The sequence below is a fragment of the Bos taurus genome, chromosome 19, assembly GCF_002263795.3.
Source record: "Bos taurus isolate L1 Dominette 01449 registration number 42190680 breed Hereford chromosome 19, ARS-UCD2.0, whole genome shotgun sequence".
NCBI lineage: Eukaryota > Metazoa > Chordata > Mammalia > Artiodactyla > Bovidae > Bos > Bos taurus.
In genome coordinates, this window is record NC_037346.1 from 35,095,050 (window position 1) to 35,118,353 (window position 23,304).

General features: G+C 50.2%; 1 protein-coding gene across 2 annotated transcripts; it reads left to right on the forward strand.

The window, feature by feature from the left end:
• The first annotated feature begins 407 nt into the window (after window positions 1–407).
• TNFRSF13B (TNF receptor superfamily member 13B) lies at window positions 408–23,079 on the forward strand. 2 transcript variants are annotated; one of them, XM_024980816.2, is made up of 6 exons: window positions 408–473; window positions 12,991–13,128; window positions 15,451–15,696; window positions 22,015–22,200; window positions 22,582–22,845; window positions 22,979–23,079. In XM_024980816.2, the coding sequence occupies exons 1-5, from the start codon at window positions 413–415 to the stop codon at window positions 22,830–22,832; spliced, it is 882 nt and encodes a 293-aa protein (XP_024836584.1). In that variant the 5' UTR covers window positions 408–412; the 3' UTR covers window positions 22,833–22,845; window positions 22,979–23,079. The 2 variants fall into 2 exon arrangements, with proteins under 2 accessions (XP_024836584.1, XP_024836586.1); XM_024980818.2 differs by lacking the exon at window positions 12,991–13,128.
• Window positions 23,080–23,304: the final 225 nt, after the last annotated feature.

Below are 23,304 nucleotides of genomic sequence, written 5' to 3' on the forward strand. Positions count from 1 at the left end.
TGTCCACCTCTAGTTCAGCCTCACGACTGCTCTGCTGGGAGTCAGGTCAGGGGTCGGGAAGCACAGAGAATCATAATTCACCTGGCCTGGGGGCAGTCAGGGATGACTTCCTGAAGGAGGTGGGCCTGAAGAAGGAAGAGGAGGAGATGACTGAGCAATGAAAGAGAACAAGGTTGCTGAGAAAGAGGGCTGGGCCACCTGCTGCAGCCTGGCATGTGCAGTGCACCCAGGGGCTCGGTAGAGAGCACTCAGGGCTCCTGGAGCGTCAGGCAAGTCCACCCCCTTGGCCTAGACAGACGGCGCAGGTGCGGCAGGAGGGAGCCGCTGATTTACATCCTATAGGTGGGGGGAAAACCCAGGAAGTGCAGCCGGGCACTAACCAAATCTGGGCTAAGAATAAACGTCCTGAGTAATGAGTGGCCTGGGCCGGAGAGGGCAAGGTGGCCGCGGCCTGGCGGGCCAGGAGGAGCCGAGTAAGTAGCCGGGAAGGCGGTGCGGGGAGGGGAGGGGCACGAGGGGGTTTGGCTGGGGGCTCCGTGTGGCCTTGGGGGTGCAGAGGGAATGGCACCTATGGAAGATGGATGAGCTCGGGGCCCCCTGGGGCTTCCTACACCCCTGCACGTGGAGTGCCCAGAGACTGGGGGCCCAGGGTGGGGGCTGGTCTTGCTTTCCAGGGGAGCAGCCACGAGGCCGGAGGGTCAGCCACATGGGCAGGAAGTCCCTCTACTGCCCAGGACCCAGAGCCGGGTGGGCCAGGACATTTTTAAGATATTCTATTGACATAGAATTCTATTCTGTTGAAGTCGACACATGCAAAAGTAGGAGAGCTTAAGGAGCCTCCCACAGACATGGCCCAGCATGTGCTTTCCAGGACCGCTGGGCCCTGCCGGGGCCTTCAAAGATCATCACAGTTTTGATCTGTAAATACCTCCGGATCTCTCTCTTAAAAACAAAACCCCAAAGGCCCTCATGCCAGGACGACTTCTGCAAAGAATGGTTCCTCAGTGTCACCGAGTGCCTGCGTTCACACTTCCTGGCTGTCTTGTGTCTTTTCCAGCTGGTTTGTTCAAGTCAGGACCCAGTCGCCATCCTTTTGGTTACATGTTATAATCTAGAACATTCCCATCATGCCTCATGTTTTCCCTTGCTGCTTTTCTTTAATCGAAGAAACCAGATCATTTATCCTGTAGAATTTTTATCAGGGGAGGTTTTGAAGCTTTGTTCAAAGGCCAAAGCAGAAGGCAGCACCCAGGTCCCTCGCTGTGCAGGGCCAGGCTGTTCCATCCTCACATGCCAGGCAAGGAGAACAGCCCTTCTGTGATTCTCTTTGTGGGGGGCAGCCACATCCCAAGACGTGTCCCCAGCTACAGGCTCGAATATACGAGACTTCTGAGAGAGCTGGACCAGGCGGGGACCAGGGGTCGCTTCGACACAGGGTGGACCCCTCAGGTCCACAAGTCAGGAGCCTGCCAGACCTGGGCCTGGCACTGCCAGAGCCCGCAGGAGCAGCAGAGTCGGGCCTGGCTTCTGTAGTGCACTGACTCGCTGTGTTGCTAATTATGACTCCTTAGGAAAGCCTGTGTATTTGCCTGGGAAAAAAACATTTTAAATGATCTAACCCACCTGTTTAAGAAGTGGTAAAACCCCAAAGGACATTAAAGAAAGTAGAGATATTCTACAAGAGTAAGGGGTGGGACTTCCCAGGTGGTCCGGTGGTTAAGTCTTCCCCTCCCAATGCAGGGGATCGGGTTTGATGCCTGGCCGGGGGTTAAGATTCTCACCCTGGAGGAGCCCCTTCAGCTCTCTGGGCTCCTCTCCCTCGGTTGTAAAACAAAGGTCTGCCTCTGCCCTACCAGATATCCCTGAGAAAACGCAGCCAGGCCCTGAACCCGCCAGAGCCCCATCTGAAGGGCCATAGGCGAAGGCTCTGAGAAGGACTGCAGTTGGAAACAACAAAACTAAACTCTGACTTTCCTTAGCCCAGCATTTTTCAAACTAACTTGACCACAGGGGCCTTTCTCCGTCCAATGCCTACAAGGCCAGGCGAGTGAGGGAGACGGCAGACGGCTGGGGCGCAGGGGAGCCCAGGCCTGCAAGAGCCCTCCCTCTTTCCCTATCCCGCCGGCCAGGATCAATCTCGGGTGTCTCCTGCCCTTCTTTGGGGCTGAGGATGGTTCTGGAACCTTACGTAGGTCCCGGGGGTGGAGGAGGGGTGGGCAGGGACAACGCCCTTTGGTCAGCCGGGCGGCTGTCATCTGGCCCAGTGGCTCAGTGCCTCTCGACCATGAGTGGGTCTAGGTGGCTCCCATCTACCTCTGTCCACCAGCCATCACCTCCCAGAGGGCTGGGGGGTGGCTGGTGTCCCCTCCCTTCTCCCCAAACGAAGGAAGGACCATCAGGAGTCTGCCTTCAATTCTGTTTGGCCCTTTGGCTTTTTTTTTTTTTTAACTAATGTATAATTGATTTACAATGTTTGTGTTAATTACTGCTGTATAGCAAAACGACCATGGATATTACAGGATACTGAATATAGTTCCCTGTGCTATAGAGTAGGATCTTGTTGTTTATCTATTTTATACATAGTAGTGTGTATCTTGGGTTTTTTGCTGTCTCATTAGTTGTATCTGAAGTAGTGTTTTGGAGAAGGAAATGGAAACCCACTCCGGTGTTCTTGCCTGGAGAATCCTAGGGACGGGGGAGCCTGGTGGGCTGCCGTCTATGGGGTCGCACAGAGTCGGACACGACTGAAGTGACTTAGCAGCAGCAGCAGCAGTGTGTATCTTGGGTTTTTTTGCTGTCTCGTTAGTTGTATCTGAAGTAGCGTGTTGGAGAAGGAAATGGAAACCCACTCCAGTGTTCTTGCCTGGAGAATCCCAGGGACGGGGAGCCTGGTGGGCTGCCGTCTATGGGGTCGCACAGAGTCGGACACAACTGAGGTGACTTAGCAGCAGCAGCAGCAGTGTGTATCTGCTAACCCCAAACCCCTAATTTAGGTCCTTTGCTTCATGAATAGATGCCAGTCCCAGGTTGGGAGCCCAGAAAGTATAAAAGGTACAGAACACAGCCTTCCTCTCCTTCAGGTCCTCCATCTGCCCAGTTTTCCTGTCTCTTCTGCAATATATAGCTTTGTTAAGAGAATTTACGTGACATAAAGTTCACCAGTTTAAAATCTACAACTCAGTGTTTTCAGTATATTTACAGAGTTGTGCAACATCTCTGCAATCTAACTTTAGAGCATTTTCATCGCGCCTGAGTCCTCCCCACCCCCAGCCCCAGGCTGCCACTGTCTCTAGATTCGCCTATTTTGGACATTTTCTAAAAATGGAATGTGCTGTTTGATGACTGGCTTCTTCCACAAGCACAATGACTTTGAGGTTCATCCATGTGGCAGGGTGTCAGTACTTCACACCTTTTCATGGCCAAGTCACATCCCGTTGTATGGATGGAGCGCATCTCTTATGGCTCCTGGTGGCACTAGTGGTAAAGAATCTGCCTGCAACGCAGGAGATGCAATGGACACAGGGTCGATCCCTGGGTCAGGAAGATCCCCTGGAGGAGGAATGGCAACCCACGTCAGTATTCTTGCCTGGAAAACTCCATGGACAGAGGAGCCCCGTGGGCTACAGTCCATGGGGTCGTAAAGTGTCTGACACGACAGAGCACACACTCCTACATTACTATGGACGTTCTGTGTTTAACATTCTGAGGAACTGCCAGACTGTCTTCCAAAGTGGCTGTACTGTTTTCGAGATCCTGATGAACACACAAGGGTTCCGTTCTTCCCTACCTTCCCTAACACTTGTCCGTGCATTCATTTCTGCCGTCCCCGCAGGTGGCTCAGTTCGGTTTTGATTGTTTCCCTGACGACAAATGCTGTTCAGCATCTTCCCATGTGCTTATTAGTCATTCACACAGCTTTTTGGAAAAGTCTCGTTAACTCCCAAACCCATTTTCAAACTGGGTTATTTGTCTTTTCATTATTCAGTTGCAAAAGTTTTTGCCTATCATCTGGATACAAATCCCTTATCAGATACTCAATTTGCAAATATTTCCTCCAAGTCCATGAACTATTTTTTATTTTCTTGATGGTGTTCTGTGAAACACAAAAGTTTAAAATTTTTATTAAGCCCTATCTCTCAATCTTCTCTTTAATCATTTGTGCATCTGGTCTCACTGCCTAGCCCCAAAGCATGAAGACTTACTCCTGTTTTCTTCTAAAAGTTGTCTAGTTACATTTAGGTCTATGAGCCACTGTGAGTTACTTTCTGCTGTGAGCCAGAGGTCCACATTCACTCTTATGAAAGTGGCTATCCAGCTGTCTCAGCACTGTTGAAAACTACTTTTTCCTGTTGAATCTTCTTGGTACCCTTGTTGAAAACCAACTGACTGTAAATGCTAGGCTTTAGTTTTGGACTCTAAATTCTATTTAATTGACCCACATCTGTCCTTATGCCAGCACCACATCGTGTGAGTTTGTAGTACATTTTGAAATTGGGAAGTGTGAGTCCTCCCAATTTGCTCTCTTTGAAGAGTGTTTCAGCTCTTCTGAGTCTCCTGCATTTCCATATGATTTTAGGGGATCAGCTTGTCATGTTTTGCAGAAAAGCTATCTGGGAATTCGATTGGGATTGCATTGAATCTGTAGAATAATTTCAAGAATATTGCTATCTTACCACTATTAAGTCTTTCCATCTATGAATGTGGGATATCTTTCCATTTATCTAGGTCTTCAGGAATGTTTTGTAGTTTTTCAATGTACAAATTTTGTACTTCTTTCATTCAATGTATTCTTAAGTATTTTATTTAAAACACTGTTTTTGGTTTTCTATGTTTCCTTACAGTGTTTCTTTATGTATGTACCCGTAAGTGTAGATTAGAACTTTCTCCCTTTTTGCAAAAAGAGAGAGAAGAAGGGACTCTATAAGCCATGCTGTTATGGAACTTGGTTTTTGTTTGTTTTTCCGCTTAATATATCTTAGAATTCTTTCCAGAGCAATAGAGGGAGAGCATCCTCACTCCTCTTCTTCAGCAGCATCACAATCAGTGTATCAGTGGACGCACAGTGCAGGAACGAGGACTGCTTCCCACTCCACCCGTCCTCCCTGAGGATGGCTCTGTGAGCACTTGCTCAGGACCTGCTTGGGCCCAGTACTATGGATGCCCACTAGAGTGGGCTCAGAGACAGATGAGAAGGTGTAAGGAGGCAGATGGCCACACCCCCAAATATCCAATTCAAAATAAGAAACATCAGCAGGTTGAGACATCCCTGGTGGTCCAGTGGCTAAGACTCTGCACTCCCAGTGCAGGGGGCCCAGGCTCCATCCCTCCTTAGGGAACTTGATCCCACACTCCACAACTAACAGTCTGCAGATTCCAAGTGCCACAATGACCGGGCGCAGCCAAATAAATAAATATTAAAAAGAAAGAAATGCCACCAGGTAGAGGGTGCTCAGACTACATGGCCATCCAGGAAGGCATACCTGAGACATCTCAGAGGCCTCAGGCGACATGGCAGCTGCAGGGACAAATGTCTTTGGGAAATTACAGTGTTTCGGCCACAAGTTGAGGTTCTGGGGGCAGTTCTCAGGTCCGGAGCACGAGTTTGGTGATTATGAAATGATTATAATTAATCCATTATGTTTTTAAAGCACTTTATCCAAATAATAACTACTACCTGGCAGCTGTGTCTTGGGTCAACTCTATGCATGTCACATGCATGTCCTTAAGGAAACCTCCTCTGCAAAGGAGCGCACACAGTCCAATTTACAGAGTAGGAGAACCAGGGCGATGCTGACCAGCTTTCCCAGGCTGACTGTGGTGACTCAGCTGCATTGCCCCCAAGCCCCCACACACATTCTGTCGCTGAAACGCGGCAAATCAGGTTTCAGAATGAGCCAACAGGAGGCCAAAACTAACAACAGGAGGAACAGGGAGGAACAGTCATCCTCACCTTTCTCTCTTCCTTCTTATCCTCCCCCTCTCCTCTTCCTCCTTCTTCCTGATTCATAAAAGAGAGACTATAAACACTGCCATTCTCCCACGTGTCGCCCCAAATGATGAAACTGCTCAAATTCTCTCGGACCCCCCAGCCCACCAGATGCTCAGGGATAGACTGCCCACTTTGCTGCCAGCTAAGCCATTTGCCCAAGATGCAAAACCCTCTGCAGTTTTTCTCCCTCCTTCCTTCCTGTCACTTAAGTCCTGTCATTGCCCTGTTTACAACAGTGGTCAAAGGGTGTCCCCGGTCACGGGTGAGTGACTGTTCTACAGTAGACACAATTCAAAGTCTGAGTTATTCCCTGACTGGTGTTCAATCGTTATGATGATGTAAACTGTGTTCATAGCTAAGCCATGTGCAGCTCACCCCAGTAACTCACCCCCAGATCCGTGGTAGATCCAGCCTCTCAACTGGGCAACCAGACTCCCTTATCTGCAGTTGAGTTTCCACTGGAGATGTTCCTCACGCTTCCCACCTATTTTAGCTGAGCTACAGCTCCCGCTCAGCCTCCTGCCAAGTCCCAGGACGTTCTCCACCACCACTCTCAGAATTTCTACCTGCACCTCTTGGCTGCAATGGACCTGCTTTCCCCTCTCATCCATTTGTTGAAAATCAATTGACTGTACGCAGACGGAGAGCTTACTTCCAGGTTCTGTTCTATTCACTGGGGTTCCCAGCTGGCACTAGTGGTAAAGAACCCGTCTACCAATGCAGGAGACATAAGATGGGTTCGATCCCTGGGTTGGGAAGATTCCCTGGAGGAGGACATGGCAACCCACTCCAGTATTCTTGCCTGGACAAACCTATGGACAGCGGAGAATGTCAGGCTACAGTTCATGGAGTTGCAAAGAGTCGGACATGACTGAAGCAACTTAGCATGCGTGCATGCATTCTATTCACAGGTCTGACCATCTGTCTTTATTTCATCAACACAGTGCTTAGTTTAGCTTTGTAGTAAGTTTTGAAATCAGGGCATATGAGTCCTCCAACTTTGTTCTCCTTCAAGGTGTTTTTTTAATTTTTTTTCTCTTTTTTGTATTGTGTTGGTTTTGCCATACATTGACATGAATCCGCCACGGGTGTACATATTGAAACATGTATATTATCATATGTGAAATGAATCGCCAGTCCAGGTTCAATGCATGAGATAGGGTGCTCGGGGCTGGTGCACTGGGATGACCCAGAGGGATGGAATGGGGAGGGAGGTGGGAGTGGGGTTCAGGATGGGGAACACATGTACACCCGTGGCGGAGTCAAAGTGGTTTTGACTATTCAGGGTCAAATGCAATTTTTAGGAGGAGAGTTTTTTAATTTGTGTAAAAAAGTCATTGGGATTTTCTTAGAGATTATATTGCATCTGTGATCACTTTGGGTGGTACTGACATTTTAACATTAACTCTTCTAACCCATGAACATGGGATGTCTTTTTTTGGATCGTCTCTAATTTCAGCAGTGTTTTCGGGTTCTCAGGGTATACTTCTTTTGTCACCTTGGTTAAATTCACTCCTAAGTATTTTTCACTTGTTTATTTATATATGTATTTGGCTGTGCCAGGTCTTAGCTGCAGCATCTGGGATCTAGTTCCCTGACCAAGGATCAAACCTGGGTCCCCTGCATTGGGAGCACGGAGTCTTAGCCACTGGACCACTAGGGAAGTCCTTCCTACTTCTAAGTATTTAACTCATTCTTATGCCTCTGTATATAGATTTGTTTTCTTAATTTCCTTTTAGGATCATTCACTGCAAATATATGTATATGCAACTGATTTTTGTGTGTTGATTTTGTATTTGCAACCTTGCTGAGCTTTCATCTTTAACAGTTTTCAGTGTTTGAAATTATTAGAGATTTTATATATAAGATCATGTCATCTATGAACAGATAATTTTACTTTCTCTTCTCCAATTTGAATACATTTATTTCTTTTTCTTGCCTAATTGCTCTAGCTGAAACTTCCAGTACTATGTTGAATTGATGTAATAAGAGTCGGCATTCTTATTTTGTTAACAGTCATAGGAGAGAAGCTTTCAATCTTTCATCATTGAGTGTGATGTCAACTATGGGTTTGTCATATATGGCTGTTATCATGTAGAGGAGGTTCTCATCTATTCACACTCTAATGAATGCTTTCATCATGAAAAGGTGCTGAATTTTGTTAAATGGTTTTTCTGCATTGAGATGTCCCTGTAGTTTTTTCCTTCATTCTTGTAATGTAGTAATATACATCAATTGATTTTCATATTTGAACATAGCACTGCATTCTGGGAAGGAATGAATCCTACTTGTTAATAATGTATAATTTTTTTAACATGCTGTTGGATTTGACTGGCTAATATTTTGTTGAGAATTTTTACATCTATATTCATAAGGCATATTGGTCTGCAATTTTCTTTTCTGACAATGTCTTTATTAGACTTTGTCATCAGTATAACGCTGGCCTATTCACTGGTCACTCATTCTCGGGAAGTGCTCTCTCTTCAACTTTTTTGCAACAGTACGGGAAGGATTAGTTTTAACTCTTCTTTAAACGTTTGGTAGAATTCTCCAGGGAAGCCGTTGAGTCCTGGGCTTTTTGCCAGAAGGTTTCTGATCACTGATTCACCCTGCTTACTTGTTATAGGTCTATTCAGATCTATACATCTATACATTCAGATCTAAACATGCATGTTTCTAGGAATTGTCTACTTATTTAGATTACCCAATCGGTTGGTGCACAACAGTTAATGGTACTCTCTTAAAATCTAGAAAATGTATACCAATGTCCCACTTTCATTTCTGATTTTGGTAATTTGGGTTTCCTCTATTTCTTTCTTAGTCAATCCAGCTAAGGTTTCCTTAAATGTCTGACTCCTCGAATAAGGGAGGAGGAGTTAGTTTCTTTGCTGTTGTTTTCATAGTTCACAATTCTCTCCTTGTCTTTGGATCTCCACGATTTCATTACAGTGTGTCTAAATGGGTCTCTAAGTTTATCCTGTTTGGAGTCCACTGAGATTCTCAAACATGTATATACGTGTCTTTGCTAAGTTTTGGGAAGTCTCAAGCCATTATTTCTTCCCTCTGGGGTTTGGAATTCCAAATGATTCCATACAGTGGTGTATTTGATGGACCCCACTGGCGACCCACTCCAGTACTCTTGCCTGCAAACTCCCATGGACGGAGGAGCCTGGTAGGCTGCAGTCCATGGGGTCACTAAGAGTCGGACACGACTGAGCGACTTCCCTTTCACTTTCCACTTTCATGCATTGGAGAAGGACATGGCAACCCACTCCAGTGTTCTTGCCTGGAGAATCCCAGGGTCGGAGAAGGCTGGTGGGCTGCCGTCTATGGGGTCGCACAGAGTCAGACACGACCGAAGTGACTTAGCAGCAGCATCATGAGTCCCTCAGGTTCTGTTTACTTTTCATCATTCTTTGTTTCTGCTTCTCATTCTAAATAGTTCAATAGTCTTATCTCTAGGCTCACTGATCCTTTCTTTTGGCTACTGATCTGCTACTGAACCTCTCTGGGGAGTCTTTACATTTCAGGTATTGGACTTCCCAATTCCAGAATTCATTTCCATCTTTTAATGGAATGTTGAGAATGGTTTGGGGTTCACAGGAAAGTTGAGTGGAAATTACAGAGAAGTCCCATATACTCCTTACCCCCACACAAGCACAGCCTCCCTCACTAACAGCATCCTGCACTAAAGTGGCACATCGCTACATTAACACATCGTTTTCACCCAGACTCCACAGTTTACATCAGAGTTCACTCTCGGTGCTGCTGACAAACGTATAAGGAAGGACTTGCACCCACCATGACAGTATCACCCAGAAGAGTCTCACGGCTCTGTATAGACCCTCTGCTCCAACTTTCTCCCTCCCTCAACCCCTGACAACCACTGATTTGTCTTCTGTTTCCAGGATGTAACATGGCTGAATCACAGTGTGTAGACTTTTTAGCTTGGCTTTTCTCACTTAGTCATATTCATTTAAGGTTCCTCCATGTCTTTTCATAGCTTGAGAGCTCACTTCTTACTAGTGCTGAATAAATTCCATTGTTTGGATGAGCCACAGTTTATCTATCAGGTCATCTACTGAAGGGTATTTTGGTTCCTTTTTTACAATTGCTCTGTTTATTCATATCCTCATTTTGTTCATACATCCTTTTGCTGATTTCCTTAAGTTTTCTGTCCATGGTTTCCTTTAGCTCATGGAACACATTTAAGACAGTAGATCTAAGATCTTTGAATAGTATTTACAATGTCTAGGTTTCCCCTAGGGATGGTTTCTGTCAAATTCTTTTTTTTTCTCTCCTCTGTGAATGTGCCATATTTTCCGGTTTCTTTGCATGTTCTGTACTTTTTTGGAGAACTGAATATTTTGAGCGTTATGTTGTGGTAACTCTGGAAATTTAATTCCCTCATTCCTCAGGGATTGCTGATTTTGCTGTTGTTGTTGAGAGCTGGAGTCTGTGACTTTTCCAAACTATTTTTGTAAAGTATGTATTCCTTGTGTGTGGTCACCAAAGTTTCTGTTCATCTCTGCAGTCAGCCAGTGACCCGACAAAGATTTTCCCCAAGTCTCTGTTGCTTCTGAATTTCACGATGATGGGTATCGGTTTGAGAGAACTTATTGTGCAGGAGACCTGATTGGTTCTTTGAATCTGGAGGCTAATGTCTTTCAAACATGTCTTTGAAACTGCCATTGGTCAACATTTATATCTCCTGAAATAATTCCATATTTTCATATCTTTTCTCTATTTTCTGGGATGTTTCTTTAATTACATCTTATAACCCTTCTATAGATGTTTTGATTCTAGCTATTATATTTTTAAACTTCTAGTCATTCTTATTTGTTCTATGCATATTATTCTTTAAAAGTAGCACATTATTGAGAACTCCTTGGCATCCGTAGTTAGGAGTCCGTGTTTTCACTTCCAAGGGCCTGGGTTTGATTCCTGGTTGGGGAACTAAGATCCTAACTAAAATAAAAGTAGCACATTATCTTTTTCATGGATGCATAAGTTCTCTTTCTGAGGATGTCTGCTGATTGTCTCTTAGTTTTCCTCTGTTCCCTGCATTGTCTCTATTGGCTTGGGGTGGGTTTCCTGTGCTTGCTTTGTCCCAGAGTCAGTTTTTCCAGAGCCAAGTCTGCTGGTTTTCTGCCACTTGCAGAATGGGGAAGGATGCATTTTTACAGGCCTAGCCATGACACTTCTGAGGTATGGGCTAGGGGAACAGTGGACCTCAAAGCTACCCTCAGTTGTGTCTGAGGTGACCCCCAACCTCCTGCTTGGGTGGGTGAGGGGCCATCACCTGCCTGGGGTCAAGCCCTCTTTGTGTAAATTTCCCCCAACCCCATTCCATGGTTCTGCACTCCATCCCGGCTGTCAGAGGCACCAGAGCCTCCAGCTCTAGGAGCGTCCTAAGGTTCGGTGACCCAGTTCTGCTTCTTCCCCTGTGAACTTCAAAAGAGAGAGACATCACCTGAAGCCAGTCACCCCAGGCCACCTGCTTTCCGTCTTCCAAGATGTTGCTGTCATTTATCCCCTGCTGCAGCTACTTCTTCATTCTACTCTTGAGGATGACTATATTTTTTAAAAATTATTTATTTATTCTTTTATTTGGCTGTGCTGGGTCTTCGTTGCTGTATAGGCTTTTCTCTAGTTGCGCTGAGCGGGGGCTACTTCCTAGTTGCGGTGCTTGGGATTCTCATCGTGGAGAATGAGCTCGAGTGGAGCACAGGCTCAAAGACACTCGGGCTTCGGCAGTTGTGGCTCCCGGACTCTACAGCGCAGGCTCAATAGTTGTGGTGCACGGGCTTAGCTACTCCGCAGCATGTAGGACCCTCCTGGATCAGGGATCGAACCTCTGTTGCGTTGGCAAGTGGATTCTTTACCAGAGTCACCAGGGAAGACCCCGAGGACAACTCTCTTTCCCTGTCCTTTCAGTTTGGTTTCAGGAGGGAAGGAAGATAAGCCCCCGTGCTTAAGCTGCCAAGTCAAGTGGGAGCCATTGGTCTTTTCTTGGTGGTTTTTCATTAAAGAATAAGCAAAAACCTCACGATATGTTTAAGAGAAGTTGTTGCGGATGCAAATGCCATGAAATCAGACAAAAATTTAGAAAAGACTCAGCAACACGGGACCAGCTGGGATAAGTCCCAGGCGCCTTGTGGAGCCAAAGAACCATACACAGAAGTTCAAGACTGGGCGGTGCCAGCATCCTGCGGGCCTGTAGTTCTCAAGCTCAGACCAGGAGTCACCACTGGGAGCAGGTGTTGGGTGGGGGGCCCACGAGAGTCACCAGGGGGCAAGAAACATTCACCACCTTGACACGGTGGCTGTGGCATAGGTGTGCACACATGGATAGGTTTGTCAGGCTGTGCTTTTGAGATGTGTCACCGTGTGTCTCAGCAGAAGGGACACAAAAGGACATTTATTGAGTGCCTGCTGTTTGCTAGGCACTGGCTCGGTCTGCTTTTCTTTCTAATTCATTCATTTAATGAGCACCTAGTGATGTCCGAGGCACCACTGAGATCCTGGGGACCCAGCAGCAAACAAGTAGCGCCTGTGCCTGCCAGGCACTGCTGGTTACCCGGAAGACATCAGGGAGGTGAGGTCAGTGACGGGAGTACATGCAGAGGTGGGGCGAGGACAGGGTGTCAGAAAGGCTTCCCCGTGGGAACGAAGTTGAAACAGATCCGACGGGTCAGGAGGAAGTGAGCAGCCGCGGAGCAGGAAGAGCATCTTACGCGGAGGGACCAGCGCACGCAAGGACCCCGTGAAGGCGCGTGCCCGCAAGGGCAGAGAACAGGGCCGAGCAAGGCGCGCTGTCTCGGGAGGGGCCTCCGAACCAACGAGTCCTGGCTGGGAAACCGAGGCTCAGTGTGGCGGGTCCCGGCTGCCCAGCGAGCGTTGCTGGGGAGGAGGCCAGCTTTGTCTGTTCCCCTCCACTCACAGAGTGGGAGGCCGCCTGGGCTCCGGCCTCCAGCTGCCCTCACGCTTCCGCCTCTCAGCCCCACAGGGCCCGCGGCGGGGGGTGGCCATGGAGCCCTGCCCCGAAGAGCAGTACTGGGACTCGCTGCTGAACACCTGCGTCTCCTGCAAACCCATCTGCAGCAGCCAGATTCCGCGCACCTGTGCGGCCTTCTGCAGTGAGTTCTGGGGCCCAGGCCCTCGCTGCAGGCGAGCAGCCTCTACTCCTCACACATGGGGCCTGAGGGGGGTGGAGGAGGACAGACAGTGTGGGACCCTCTGCCTCTCGACCCTCCTGCCAGCTTGCAGCTTCCCCGGGGTGCCCTGTTCCTTCCTGCCTCAGGGCCTTTGCACAGGGATATTTAACCAGGGCTCCCTCCTGCCTGACCTTGAGGTCTCAGCACCAAGTCAGAGCTCTTCTCTGACTGCCGGATGGAGAGTGGGCCCTCCTTCTACGTTCTCTGCTTGCACTTCTTTCTGAGTCTTTTTACTATAGAAGTTATCAAACTGAGAGAGAACAGCGTGACAAACCCGTCTACCCATCAGCAGCTTTAGAAATACTGCTTTTTCGGTCCCCAATCATTGTTTTAACTTGTGTATTTTAAAGTAAATCCAAGAACTTTATCGTTTTACCTGTGAATAGTGGATCATGAATCCTTAATACATAGGCCTTCAAAATACAAACTCAACATTTTATCACTCCCAGAAGTAATTCTTTAACATCGTCTACACTCATGCCATCTTCTGATTGTCTTGACAAATGTATTTTGCTTGCCTGATGGAACTCATCATGACTTGTATCATGTTCTTTCCTGTGGGTTTGTTTTACGTGTGTCTCAAGCACTAGACTGTGGGCTCAATTCCTTTCTTAAGCCTAGCACAGTGCCTGACACACAGGGCTTCATAAAATACTGGCAGAGTAGGGATCAGAGAGGCTAAGTGACTTGCCCAAGAACACACAGCGTAATAGTGGAAGAGATAGGATTTGAAAAATGACTCTCTGGCACCAACACCATGACTCTGGGCCACTATCCTTTAGTGAGGTGGTCATTCATTATGTCGACCGACAAACCGTGGAAAGAGGAATGGAAATGACTACATTTCATGGTTAAAAGATGAACCATAAAGCACCGTGGCTGATGGGCTGAGGAGCGTGGAGGTTTCCTTGCAGGACGCACCACCTGAGATTGATCACTGAAGGCTGAGGATGTGGAGGCCGGATGAGGGGCAAGGGCGCCCCCTGAGAAGGGACCAGTGTGGACTAAGGCACGAGACCCGGAAAACACAGCAGAAACGCTGAGGCCCAGTGGGGAGTCTGTGAGGTCTGGCAGTGAGGGCGGTACCTGCGGAGCTGTCACCTACACAGGCATATGGGGGACCCGAGGAGGCTAGGAGGTCATGGCAACCCTGAGACAAGGCCACCACTAGGCTAACTCCCCCTGTGCTGGGGTTGGGGGGCCAGGGCCAGGGCAGGGCAAGGGGAGGTCCCAGATCTATGCCTCCCTGGTCTTGTTCTCTACTTTGAAAAGGACACAAGGGCTGGCATGTCTGCATTGCAAAGAGGCGTGGTGAATATTCTACTTAAACCTTTAGCATTATTCACTATGTGTCAGGGACTTCAGATCCTCATAGCAACTGTAAGAAATGACCATATTATATTGTGACTATCCCTCTCCTGGAAAACAGGAGACTGAGTCACAGAGAGACCCAGGTGCCACGTGAAGTGGGGATGAGGGTGCCCCAAGCCTGAGTAGCTTCAAGGTCTGGCTTCTGGTACTGCCTGCAAACTTGCCTCCAGGTCACAGTTCCATAGGAACAGAATCCTCCTTAGAGACAAAGGAGACCCGCCCTGCAAAAAGGCAGGTCTGTAATGCACTCAGCACTGCTCTCTGAGCAAGTGTGGATGGCCTTCGTTTTGCTTCGCTTCTGCCCCTGGTAGTGATACATGTTTGAGCTCCTGTGACTCTCATTTATTATTAGGACAGGAAGAACACTGTCGTTCAAGCTTTCCCACCTCCTGTCCAGGCCCCTCCCCAACTCACCAAAGGGTATGCTGGCTTCCTTCTCCATTCCTTGTATTTATAAGAGATATGCTTCTCCTTTATGAGATTTGAAAAATCCAACCAAGAACTCCTGTGACAATGTAATAACTTAGATATCAATGGTAAAATATAACTAGAAAATCCTTATATGGTTAGTACTAGGAAATGTACTTTTAAATAATATGTAGAGCAAACAACAAATACTAATGAAAAATAACATTTTAAACTAGATATAGAAAAAAATACTACACATCAAAACACATGCAGTGCAGCTTAACAGTACACAGTGGACAAGGTACCATCTAGTGTTTGCATCATGGAAAAGGACTGGGATTACTCTGGAATTGCTTTTGGGGAAGTGGACTAGGATTTTTTTTCACTGGGATGCCCTTTGAGGCCAGACCGGCAGGTCCTGTGTGTGTCCATCCCCCAGTAACATCACTGATCTCTGTCTCCCAGAGTCACTCAGTTGCCGCCAAGAGCAAGGCAGGTATTATGACCTGCTCCTGAGGGACTGCGTCAGCTGTGCCTCCATCTGCGGACGTCACCCCAAGCAGTGCACACACTACTGTGAGAAGACGCTGAGGAGCCAAGTGAGCCTCCTACCAGAGGTCAGGAGACAGCGGGCTGGAGAGGCCCCGACCCGAGCAGACACCCTGGGGAGGCACCAGGTGCCAGAGCACAGAGGCTTGGATGCAGGTCCAGGTAAGCTACCTGCTGTGTTTGGCCTGCGCTTTGTTCACAGTCCAAGTGGGTGGAAGGCAGGCACCAGGCCTCAATAAGGAGGGGCTGCGAAGCAGGAGTCCAGTCCATGCAAATAACCAGAAGCCAGACTGTGGGGTGGTCATCACAGGAAGAAAAACTAGGCAAAGTTTACAGAAGGCTGTGGGCAAGAAGAAAGAAGCAGAAGAAAAAAAGACCAGACAGTTGGGAGTCTCCTGACAACCCTGAATGAGCTCTCAGAACACAGGGCCACGAGTGACCAACACAGCCAGCTTGTGAGCAAGACCCCCAGTTCCATTCAGAGAAACGGAGACTCATCAGGGCCTACAGCCCATGTCTGCCCTACACCGTGTCCCTCTGGAGGTCTGGGACTTACATGTGTCCCACTGTGTCCCAACACGTGTGTGTGCAGGTGAGGCCAGAGCTGGGCTGCAAGGACTGTAAACAGAAGGTGCTGAGTCCAGGCCCTGGGTCCTGAGGGGGGGGTGGGGTGGGGCGTGGAGGATGGTCACACAGCAGAGCTGACCTCTTTCCATCCCCTCCTGCTCCCCACATCCTGCCCCCCAACTCACTCCGCACCCTGCCAACCCCCACCTCGGCCCACTCCACGTCTCTGGGAAAGGCCATTCCTTTGTTTGATGGCAACAGTGCAAGCTTAGCTGGGCTGGGGCTCCAGGCGTCCACACCTGTGGCCACTTCCCTCCTGTCTCTGTCTTCACGGGGCTTCTCTGTGGGTCTGTCTTCCTCTTTCTAAGGATACTTGTCACTGAATTCAGGGCCACCCTCATCCAAGGTGGCCTCACCTCCAGATCCTTACATTTTTTAAAAGAAGTTTTGTTTTGGTTGCATCGGATCTCCGTTGTGGCACACAGGATCTTCCCTGCCTCATGCAGGCTCTTTCAGGGCTCAGTAGCTGCAGCTCTCAGGCTTAACAGCTCTGTGGCACGTGGGATCTTAGTTCCTCAAACAGGGACTGAACCCCCGCCCCCTGCATTGTAAGATGGATTCTTTTTTCCCCAACTTTATTTATTTATTTTCAGCTGCACTAGGTCTCTGCTGCTGCCAGCAGGTTTTCTCTCGTGGTGACTTGTGGGCTGCTGTCTAGCTGTGGTGCACGGGCTTCAGTAGTTGTGGCACATGGGCTTAGGTGCTCCATGGCATGTGAGAACTTCCCGGCCCAGGGATTGAACCCCTGTCCCCTGCACTGCAAAGCAGATTCTTAACCACTGGACCAGCAGGGAAGTTCCCCAGACCCTTAACTTGGTCACATCCACAAAGGCTCCTTTCTCACAAATCAGGTCACGTGTGTGGGGGGTGCCCACCTAGGGGGCTCCTTAGGGGCACAGTGGCATGGTAGCCTGGTGGTCAGTCTCGTCCCTGGCTTTTTGCTTATCTTGGGGCATGGAGTGTTTTCTTTTCCCATCCCCGCCACTGCCACATGTGACGTCACCACTGCGAGGGCTGCCCCCAGGCCTGAAGCCAGGGAAGAGGTGCAGACAGCCTTGTGCACCTACCTCACTCCTCCCCAGCCTGCCCGCTTGCTGGGCCAGGGCTGCAGGGATGCTGGCCAAACATTCCACTGGGTCCGGCAGCAGCCAATAGCATGGAGGCGAAGTGTCTGCCCCATTCCCCCAGAAGGCAGACCTGATCATGAGCACCAGTGGCCGTGGGCCCAGGCTCAAATCCTGTCCTCCCTTGGCCACCAGCTGAACCAAAGCCACTAGGGCCCTCAGGATGGTCACAGCGCTGCCAGTCTAGCCGGCCAGAGTTCCAGCCCAGCAGCAGCAGTTTCCAGGTGAGACTGGTTCTGAAAAAAGTGTAAAGGGTTGAACAAATCAAATGAAAAGTTCAGTTGCTGAGTTGTGTTCGACTCTTGGCAGTCCCATGGACTGCGGCACGCCAGGCTTCCCTGTCCATCACCGACTCCTGGAACCTACAGAAACTCATGTCCATTGCGTCGGTGATGCCATCCAACCGTCTTATCCTCTGTCGTCCCCTTCTCCTCCTGGCTTCAGTCTTTCTCAGCATCAGGGTCTTTTCCAATGAGTCGGTTCTTTGCATCAGGTGGCCAAAGTATTGGAGTTTCAGCTTCAGCATCAGTCCTTCCAATGAATATCCAGGACTGATTTCCTTTACGACGGACTGGTTTGATCTCCTTGCAGTCCAAGGGACTCTCAAGAGTCTTCTCCAATACCACAGTTCAAAAGCATCAATTCTTTGCTCAGCTTTCCTTATAGTCCAAATCTCACATCTAAATATGACTACTGGAAAAACCATAGCTTTGACTAGATGGACCTTTGTTGGTAAAGTAATGTCTCTGCTTTTTAATATGCTGTCTAGGTTGGTCATAGCTTTTCTTCCAAGGAGCAAGCATCTTTTAATTCCATGGCTGCAGTCACCATCTGCAGTGATTTTAGAGCCCCAAAAATAAAGTCTCTCACGGTTTCCATTGTTTCCCCATCTATTTGCCATGAAGTGATGGGACTGGATGCCATGATCTTAGTTTCCTGAATGTTGAGTTTTAAGCCAACTTTTTCACCTCTTTCACTTTCATCAAGATGTTCTTTAGTTCTTCTTTGCTTTCTGCCATAAGAGTGGTGTCACCCGCATATCTGAGGTTATTGATATTTCTCCCAACAATCTTGATTCTAGCTTGTGCTTCATCCAACCTGGTAATTTGCATGAGGTACTCTGCATATAAGTTAAATAAGCAGGGTGACAATATGCAGCCTTGATGTACTCCTTTCCCGATTTGGAACCAGTCCATTTCTATTTCTGACTGTTGCTTCTTGACTTGCATACATATTTCTCAGGAGATAGGTCAAGTGGTCTGGTATTCCCACCTCTTTAAGAATTTTCCACAGTTTGTTGTAATCCATACAGTGAAAGGCTTTGGCGTAGTCAATAAAGCAGATGTTTTTCTGAAATTCTCTTGCCTTTTCGATGATCTAACGGATGTTGGCAATTTTATCTCTGGTTCCTCTGCCTTTTCTAAATCCAGATTGAACATCTGAAATTTCTTGGTTCATGTGCTGTTGAAGCCTAGCTTGGAGCATTTTGAGCATTACTTTGCTACCGTGTGAGATGAGTGCAATTGTGTGGTAGTTTGAACATTCTTTGGCATTGCTTTTCTTTGGGATTGGAATGAAAACTGACCTATTCCAGTACTGTGGCGACTGCTGAGTTTTCCAAATTTGCTGGCATATTGAGTGCAGCACTTTCACAGCATCATATTTTAGGATCTGAAATTGCTCAGCTGGAATTTCATCACCTCCACTAACTTTGTTCATAGTGATGCTTCCTAAGGCCCACTTGACTTCACACTCCAGGATGTCTGGCTCTAGGTGAGTGATCACACCATCATGGTTATCTGGGTCATTAAGATTTTTTTGTATAGTTCTGTGTATTCTTGCCACCTCTTCTTAATATCTTTTGCTTCTGTTACGTCTATACTGTTTCTGTCCTTTATTGTGCCCATCTTTGTATGAAATATTCCTGTGGTATCTCTAATTTTCTTGAAGAGATCTATAGTCTTTCCCATTTTATTGTTTTCCTCTATTTCTTTGCATTGATTCCTGGAAAACCTGCTTGGAAATGAACCCAGCACTGCCCCTGGTGGCAGTGCTCAGAACTGCACCTGCCAGCCTGGTTCTCAGGCAAGCACGGAGGTCAAGTCCTTTTCAGACAGAAGTCCCTGGGCCTGGGGTCAGCAGACAGAGGCACCGGGCCAGACCGCTCCATCCCAGGGCCAGGTCACTAGGGCCGAGACAGGGCAGTAACCAAGCTGCAGACCTGAATGGCTTGGTGACTGAGCACAGGAAGCAGAGCAGAGGTGGGGACCCTGTCCTCCCATCTGCAGCCAGCAGGCTCCCCGCTCTTTCCTGTCTGGAAGGGGTGACATGCATGAGTTGTGATGGGAGAGAAAAGGCATTAAGACCGAGGTTTGGGGCACTCTTCCCAGAAGCAACGCCTGCTGGAGGCGGGGTTGTCAATTCCCAGGTGTTCCCATCGAAGCACATCTCATCCCAGGCTGTACCCCAAGTGCCCGCCTTCCCCTCCCTCCTCACTGCCTGCCCCTGAGGTCCGGCCCATCTCAGTATCCATCATGCAGCTGGTCCTCAGTCAAGGACTGCATCCACGTCACCGGAAGTGATAGTGCAGAGTCTGGGAGACTCTGAAAGCATGCCCGCGTCTCCAGCCTGGGTGCAGCTGGAAGGTGACATGTTCTGTGGTTTTAACTGCACTTCTTCTTCGGGCCAGGGCCTCTGTGAGGCATGGGCAGGGGCCAGGGGGGTCAGGCAGGAACTAGTTCCATTTCCCTGGGAAGCCCCAGATCTCGGTCTGGGCCAAGGGACAGAAAGAAGGCAGAACCTGCCCTTCAGAAGCAGGGTCCCTGCTCAGGTTGTCTAGTGTGGCATCTGAAAGCAGCTGAACTCTCAGATAGCAGGAGACCACCCCTGTTCTCACTTCTGGTTCTGGGGGTCTGGGCAGGGAGAGGAAGGGGCTCGGGGGGCTTGGAGGGCAGGTCCCTGCTGATGGCGCCGAGGGTCACCATGGCAAGTGGATGGTGCTGTGGATGGAGTCACCTAGAGGCTTGGCCCTGATGCTGCGGTGACTGAACCATGCTTCTCCTCGTTCTAGTTCAAGGGGGACACCCTCTATGGGGCTTCTTCAGCCGGCTTCTCACATGGAGGCTCAGGGCACACAAGAAAGCAGAGCAGCAGCTGACAGGCCTCCTCGGGGCACAAGCCAGGCCCTGTGTCACCCTGGCTACGTTCTGCTGGGCACAACGGGGGGCCCAGCCCAGCCTGACCTGAGGGCGGAAATCAGGAACCATCTCCGAATGCCAGCAGCCAGTCTCCAGTCAGTCTGAGCGTTGGAATTCACGCTGAAAACACCTGAAATATGCAGACGTGTGGTTGTGAATTGACCTGGCGGTCCTGTGTACTGAGCAGCGTCAGAGAATAGACGCTGGTGGCTGGTAATTCTGCCTCTGACGGGAAGGCTTGTCCAGCCAGCCTGATGGTTTCCCTTTATCCTGGGGTGTGTAGGAGCAGACGGGGACACCTGGGAGCTGGGAAACATGGTGTCACCTGGTTCTGCACACCCTGTGACCTCTCCCTAGATCCTCTCACCTCTCAGGATCTCGGCCTCCAGATCTGTAGCCTCACTCAGGGTCTTTGCTTTCCCTCCCCCACCCACGGCCTCTCTGAGCTCTGGTCAGCACTGCTGCCCTGAGGTGGTGACACCAGCCCACTCAGAGCTCTGTAAACATCAAGGCAGCACAGGCCAGCAGTCATTTTATACAGCTCTCTCTCGGGAGTGTGTGTAAGGAAGAGGACCAGTGTCCACGCTCATCATGTATGTGTGTGGCTGGCCCGGCCCTGGCCTGGCGTCCATCAGGCCTGCCACTGATTGCAGCTCTGCAATTGGGATTCTGAGGCTCAGTTTTGTTTCCTGCAAGATGGACCATAAGACGGTGCAACCACTGTCGAAAACCGTCAGGCTCGTCAAACAGCTCAACACAGAGCTGCCATCTGCCCCGCACTCCACCCCCGGGATGCGTCCATGAGAGTGAACACAAGGTCCACGTGGAAACCTGCAAGCTTGACACCACATCAGTGTTCCCTGTGGACAGACAAATGACACACGTGACCACAGGCCTGAGCTTCGGAAACACACTAAGGGGCTGACACAAAGGCCCCGTGCTGCAAGGGTCTGTCGGTGGCCAGAACTGGTGCAGAGACAGCCTAGTGGAGCCTGGGAGAGGGGGCTCACCACGATGGGTGCGGCGCTGGGCCCGCCCCCAGGCACACAGGCAGCGGCTGCACAACCCTGCGAACACACTGAACCCCTGCCTCCTCCGCTTTACAGCTATGTAGCCATGGACTACCCCTGAGTCTCCCGGCTCAGGGAGGGCCCCTGGCTTTACCCCTGCCCCCCGAACTCAGAAGCAATTGCACTGTCTCTCTCTCGAAGCTTGTGCCCCCAGGTCAGACAGACACACACCCTCCCTGGATAGCTATCTCCCTGTTCACCCAGCCACCTCTGGTACTGCCGCAAGTCACACGCCAAAGGAGACGAGACAACAAAAACGGTGTCCAGCTCCACCATCTCAGAGGCTGCTCCAGGCCGGGGTGGGAGCAGGCTGAGCCTGACCCTCCAAGGGGGTGAAGGGTAACCACAGAGCTTGCGTTGGGCTGACAGGGCAAGAGCGAGCATGGAGGAGGAGGGGCTGCTCCCTGAGGAGAGCTGCCTCAGGGAGGCCCTTCTCATTCTCACCCCGGCCTTGTCCGGCAGCGCCTGCAGGGCTGAAGCTGAGCGCTGACCAGCTGGCCCTGGTCTACAGCACGCTGGGCCTATGTCTCTGTGCCATCGTCTGTTGCTTCCTACTGGCCGTGGCCTGCTTCCTCAAGAGGAGGGGGGTCCAGGTCTCCTTCCCGACCCGCCCACGGCCGTGTCCCACGCAGGCCAAGACTTCCAAGGGTGAGTGTTCACTGGGGTCCCAGGCATCTCTCTGTTCTGGCCCTGCCCCGTTTCTAAGTGGACAGCGCCAGGCAGCTCCTCCTGGGGAGGCCTGGGGCTGGTAGGTGCAGCACCCACTCAGACTAGATGAACCAGGTCAAACATCAAGGCGAGAAGAGCAGGGGCTTGAGGAAGGGTGGGTGGACGTATGGGGTGGGGTGGGGGTGCGGGGCCCACAGCGCTAAAACTGGAGGTGGTGGGTCCCCTGGCGCTTTGGGACTATAAGGCCCGCACCTGCACATCCGCCCCTGCAAAAGGGGAGGGCGTGGCCGGGCTGCCTGGGGGAGAGGGTGAAGGAGGAGGGGTCCGCGCCGAGGCCAACGCCCTCTCCTCCCTGCACAGATCACTGGATGGAAGCCGGCTGCGTGGCAGGGACGCCGCCTGAGCCGGTGGAGACATGTAGCTTCTGCTTCCCGGAGTGCAGGGCGCCCACCCAGGAGAGCGCAGGCGCGCCCCCGACACCTGGGTCCGAGCGCACAGGGAGGAGGGCTCGCCAGGGCCAGAGCACAGCCGGGCAACCCTGCGTGCGCGCTGCGAACGGCGGGATCGAGGTGGTGTACACACCAGCGCAGGAAGGAGGCCTGGCCACGTGAACCTGGGGGAATGGTGAGGGAGGAGAGGGAGAGAAGTGGGGGACGGGGGTGGGCAGAAGGGGAGGAAGAGGTGATGGGGGCGGAGGGGAGAAGAGCTGGGGAAAAGGGCCAGGGACCCCGTTCTTGACCCCAGGTCTCCACTGTAGGTCACCGTCACCTCAACGCACCTTCGGTAAAGGCACCGCCCCTGCTGGACTCAGCCCCGGGGCCCCTTCGCGGAAATAAAACCTCCCACACTGCCCGTTCCTCACTGTCCTGGTTTGGGTCGTGTCTCCCTGTGGTGACCACCCAGTTTCACGGCTCCTGCTGCCCCTGGGTTCCAAGCCTGGTCTCCGCGGATCTGAGATCACATGTGGACAGAGGTGGCGGGCTCTGCATGTGGCCAACACATGGGGCACTAGGGCTGTGCCAGCTTGCATCAATCTCACAAAACCCATTCCCTTCCGTGTCTCCTCGGGAAGGCATGAAGCAG

Excerpts from the sequence above, each read along its gene's own strand:
- TNFRSF13B (XM_024980816.2), top strand. The coding sequence starts at position 413 with ATGAGTGGCCTGGGCCGGAGAGGGCAAGGTGGCCGCGGCCTGGCGGGC. Across the intron at positions 13,129-15,450 it reads CACCTGTGCGGCCTTCTGCA|AGTCACTCAGTTGCCGCCAA; the intron begins GTGAGTTCTGGG and ends TCTGTCTCCCAG. Across the intron at positions 15,697-22,014 it reads AGGCTTGGATGCAGGTCCAG|CGCCTGCAGGGCTGAAGCTG; the intron begins GTAAGCTACCTG and ends CTTGTCCGGCAG.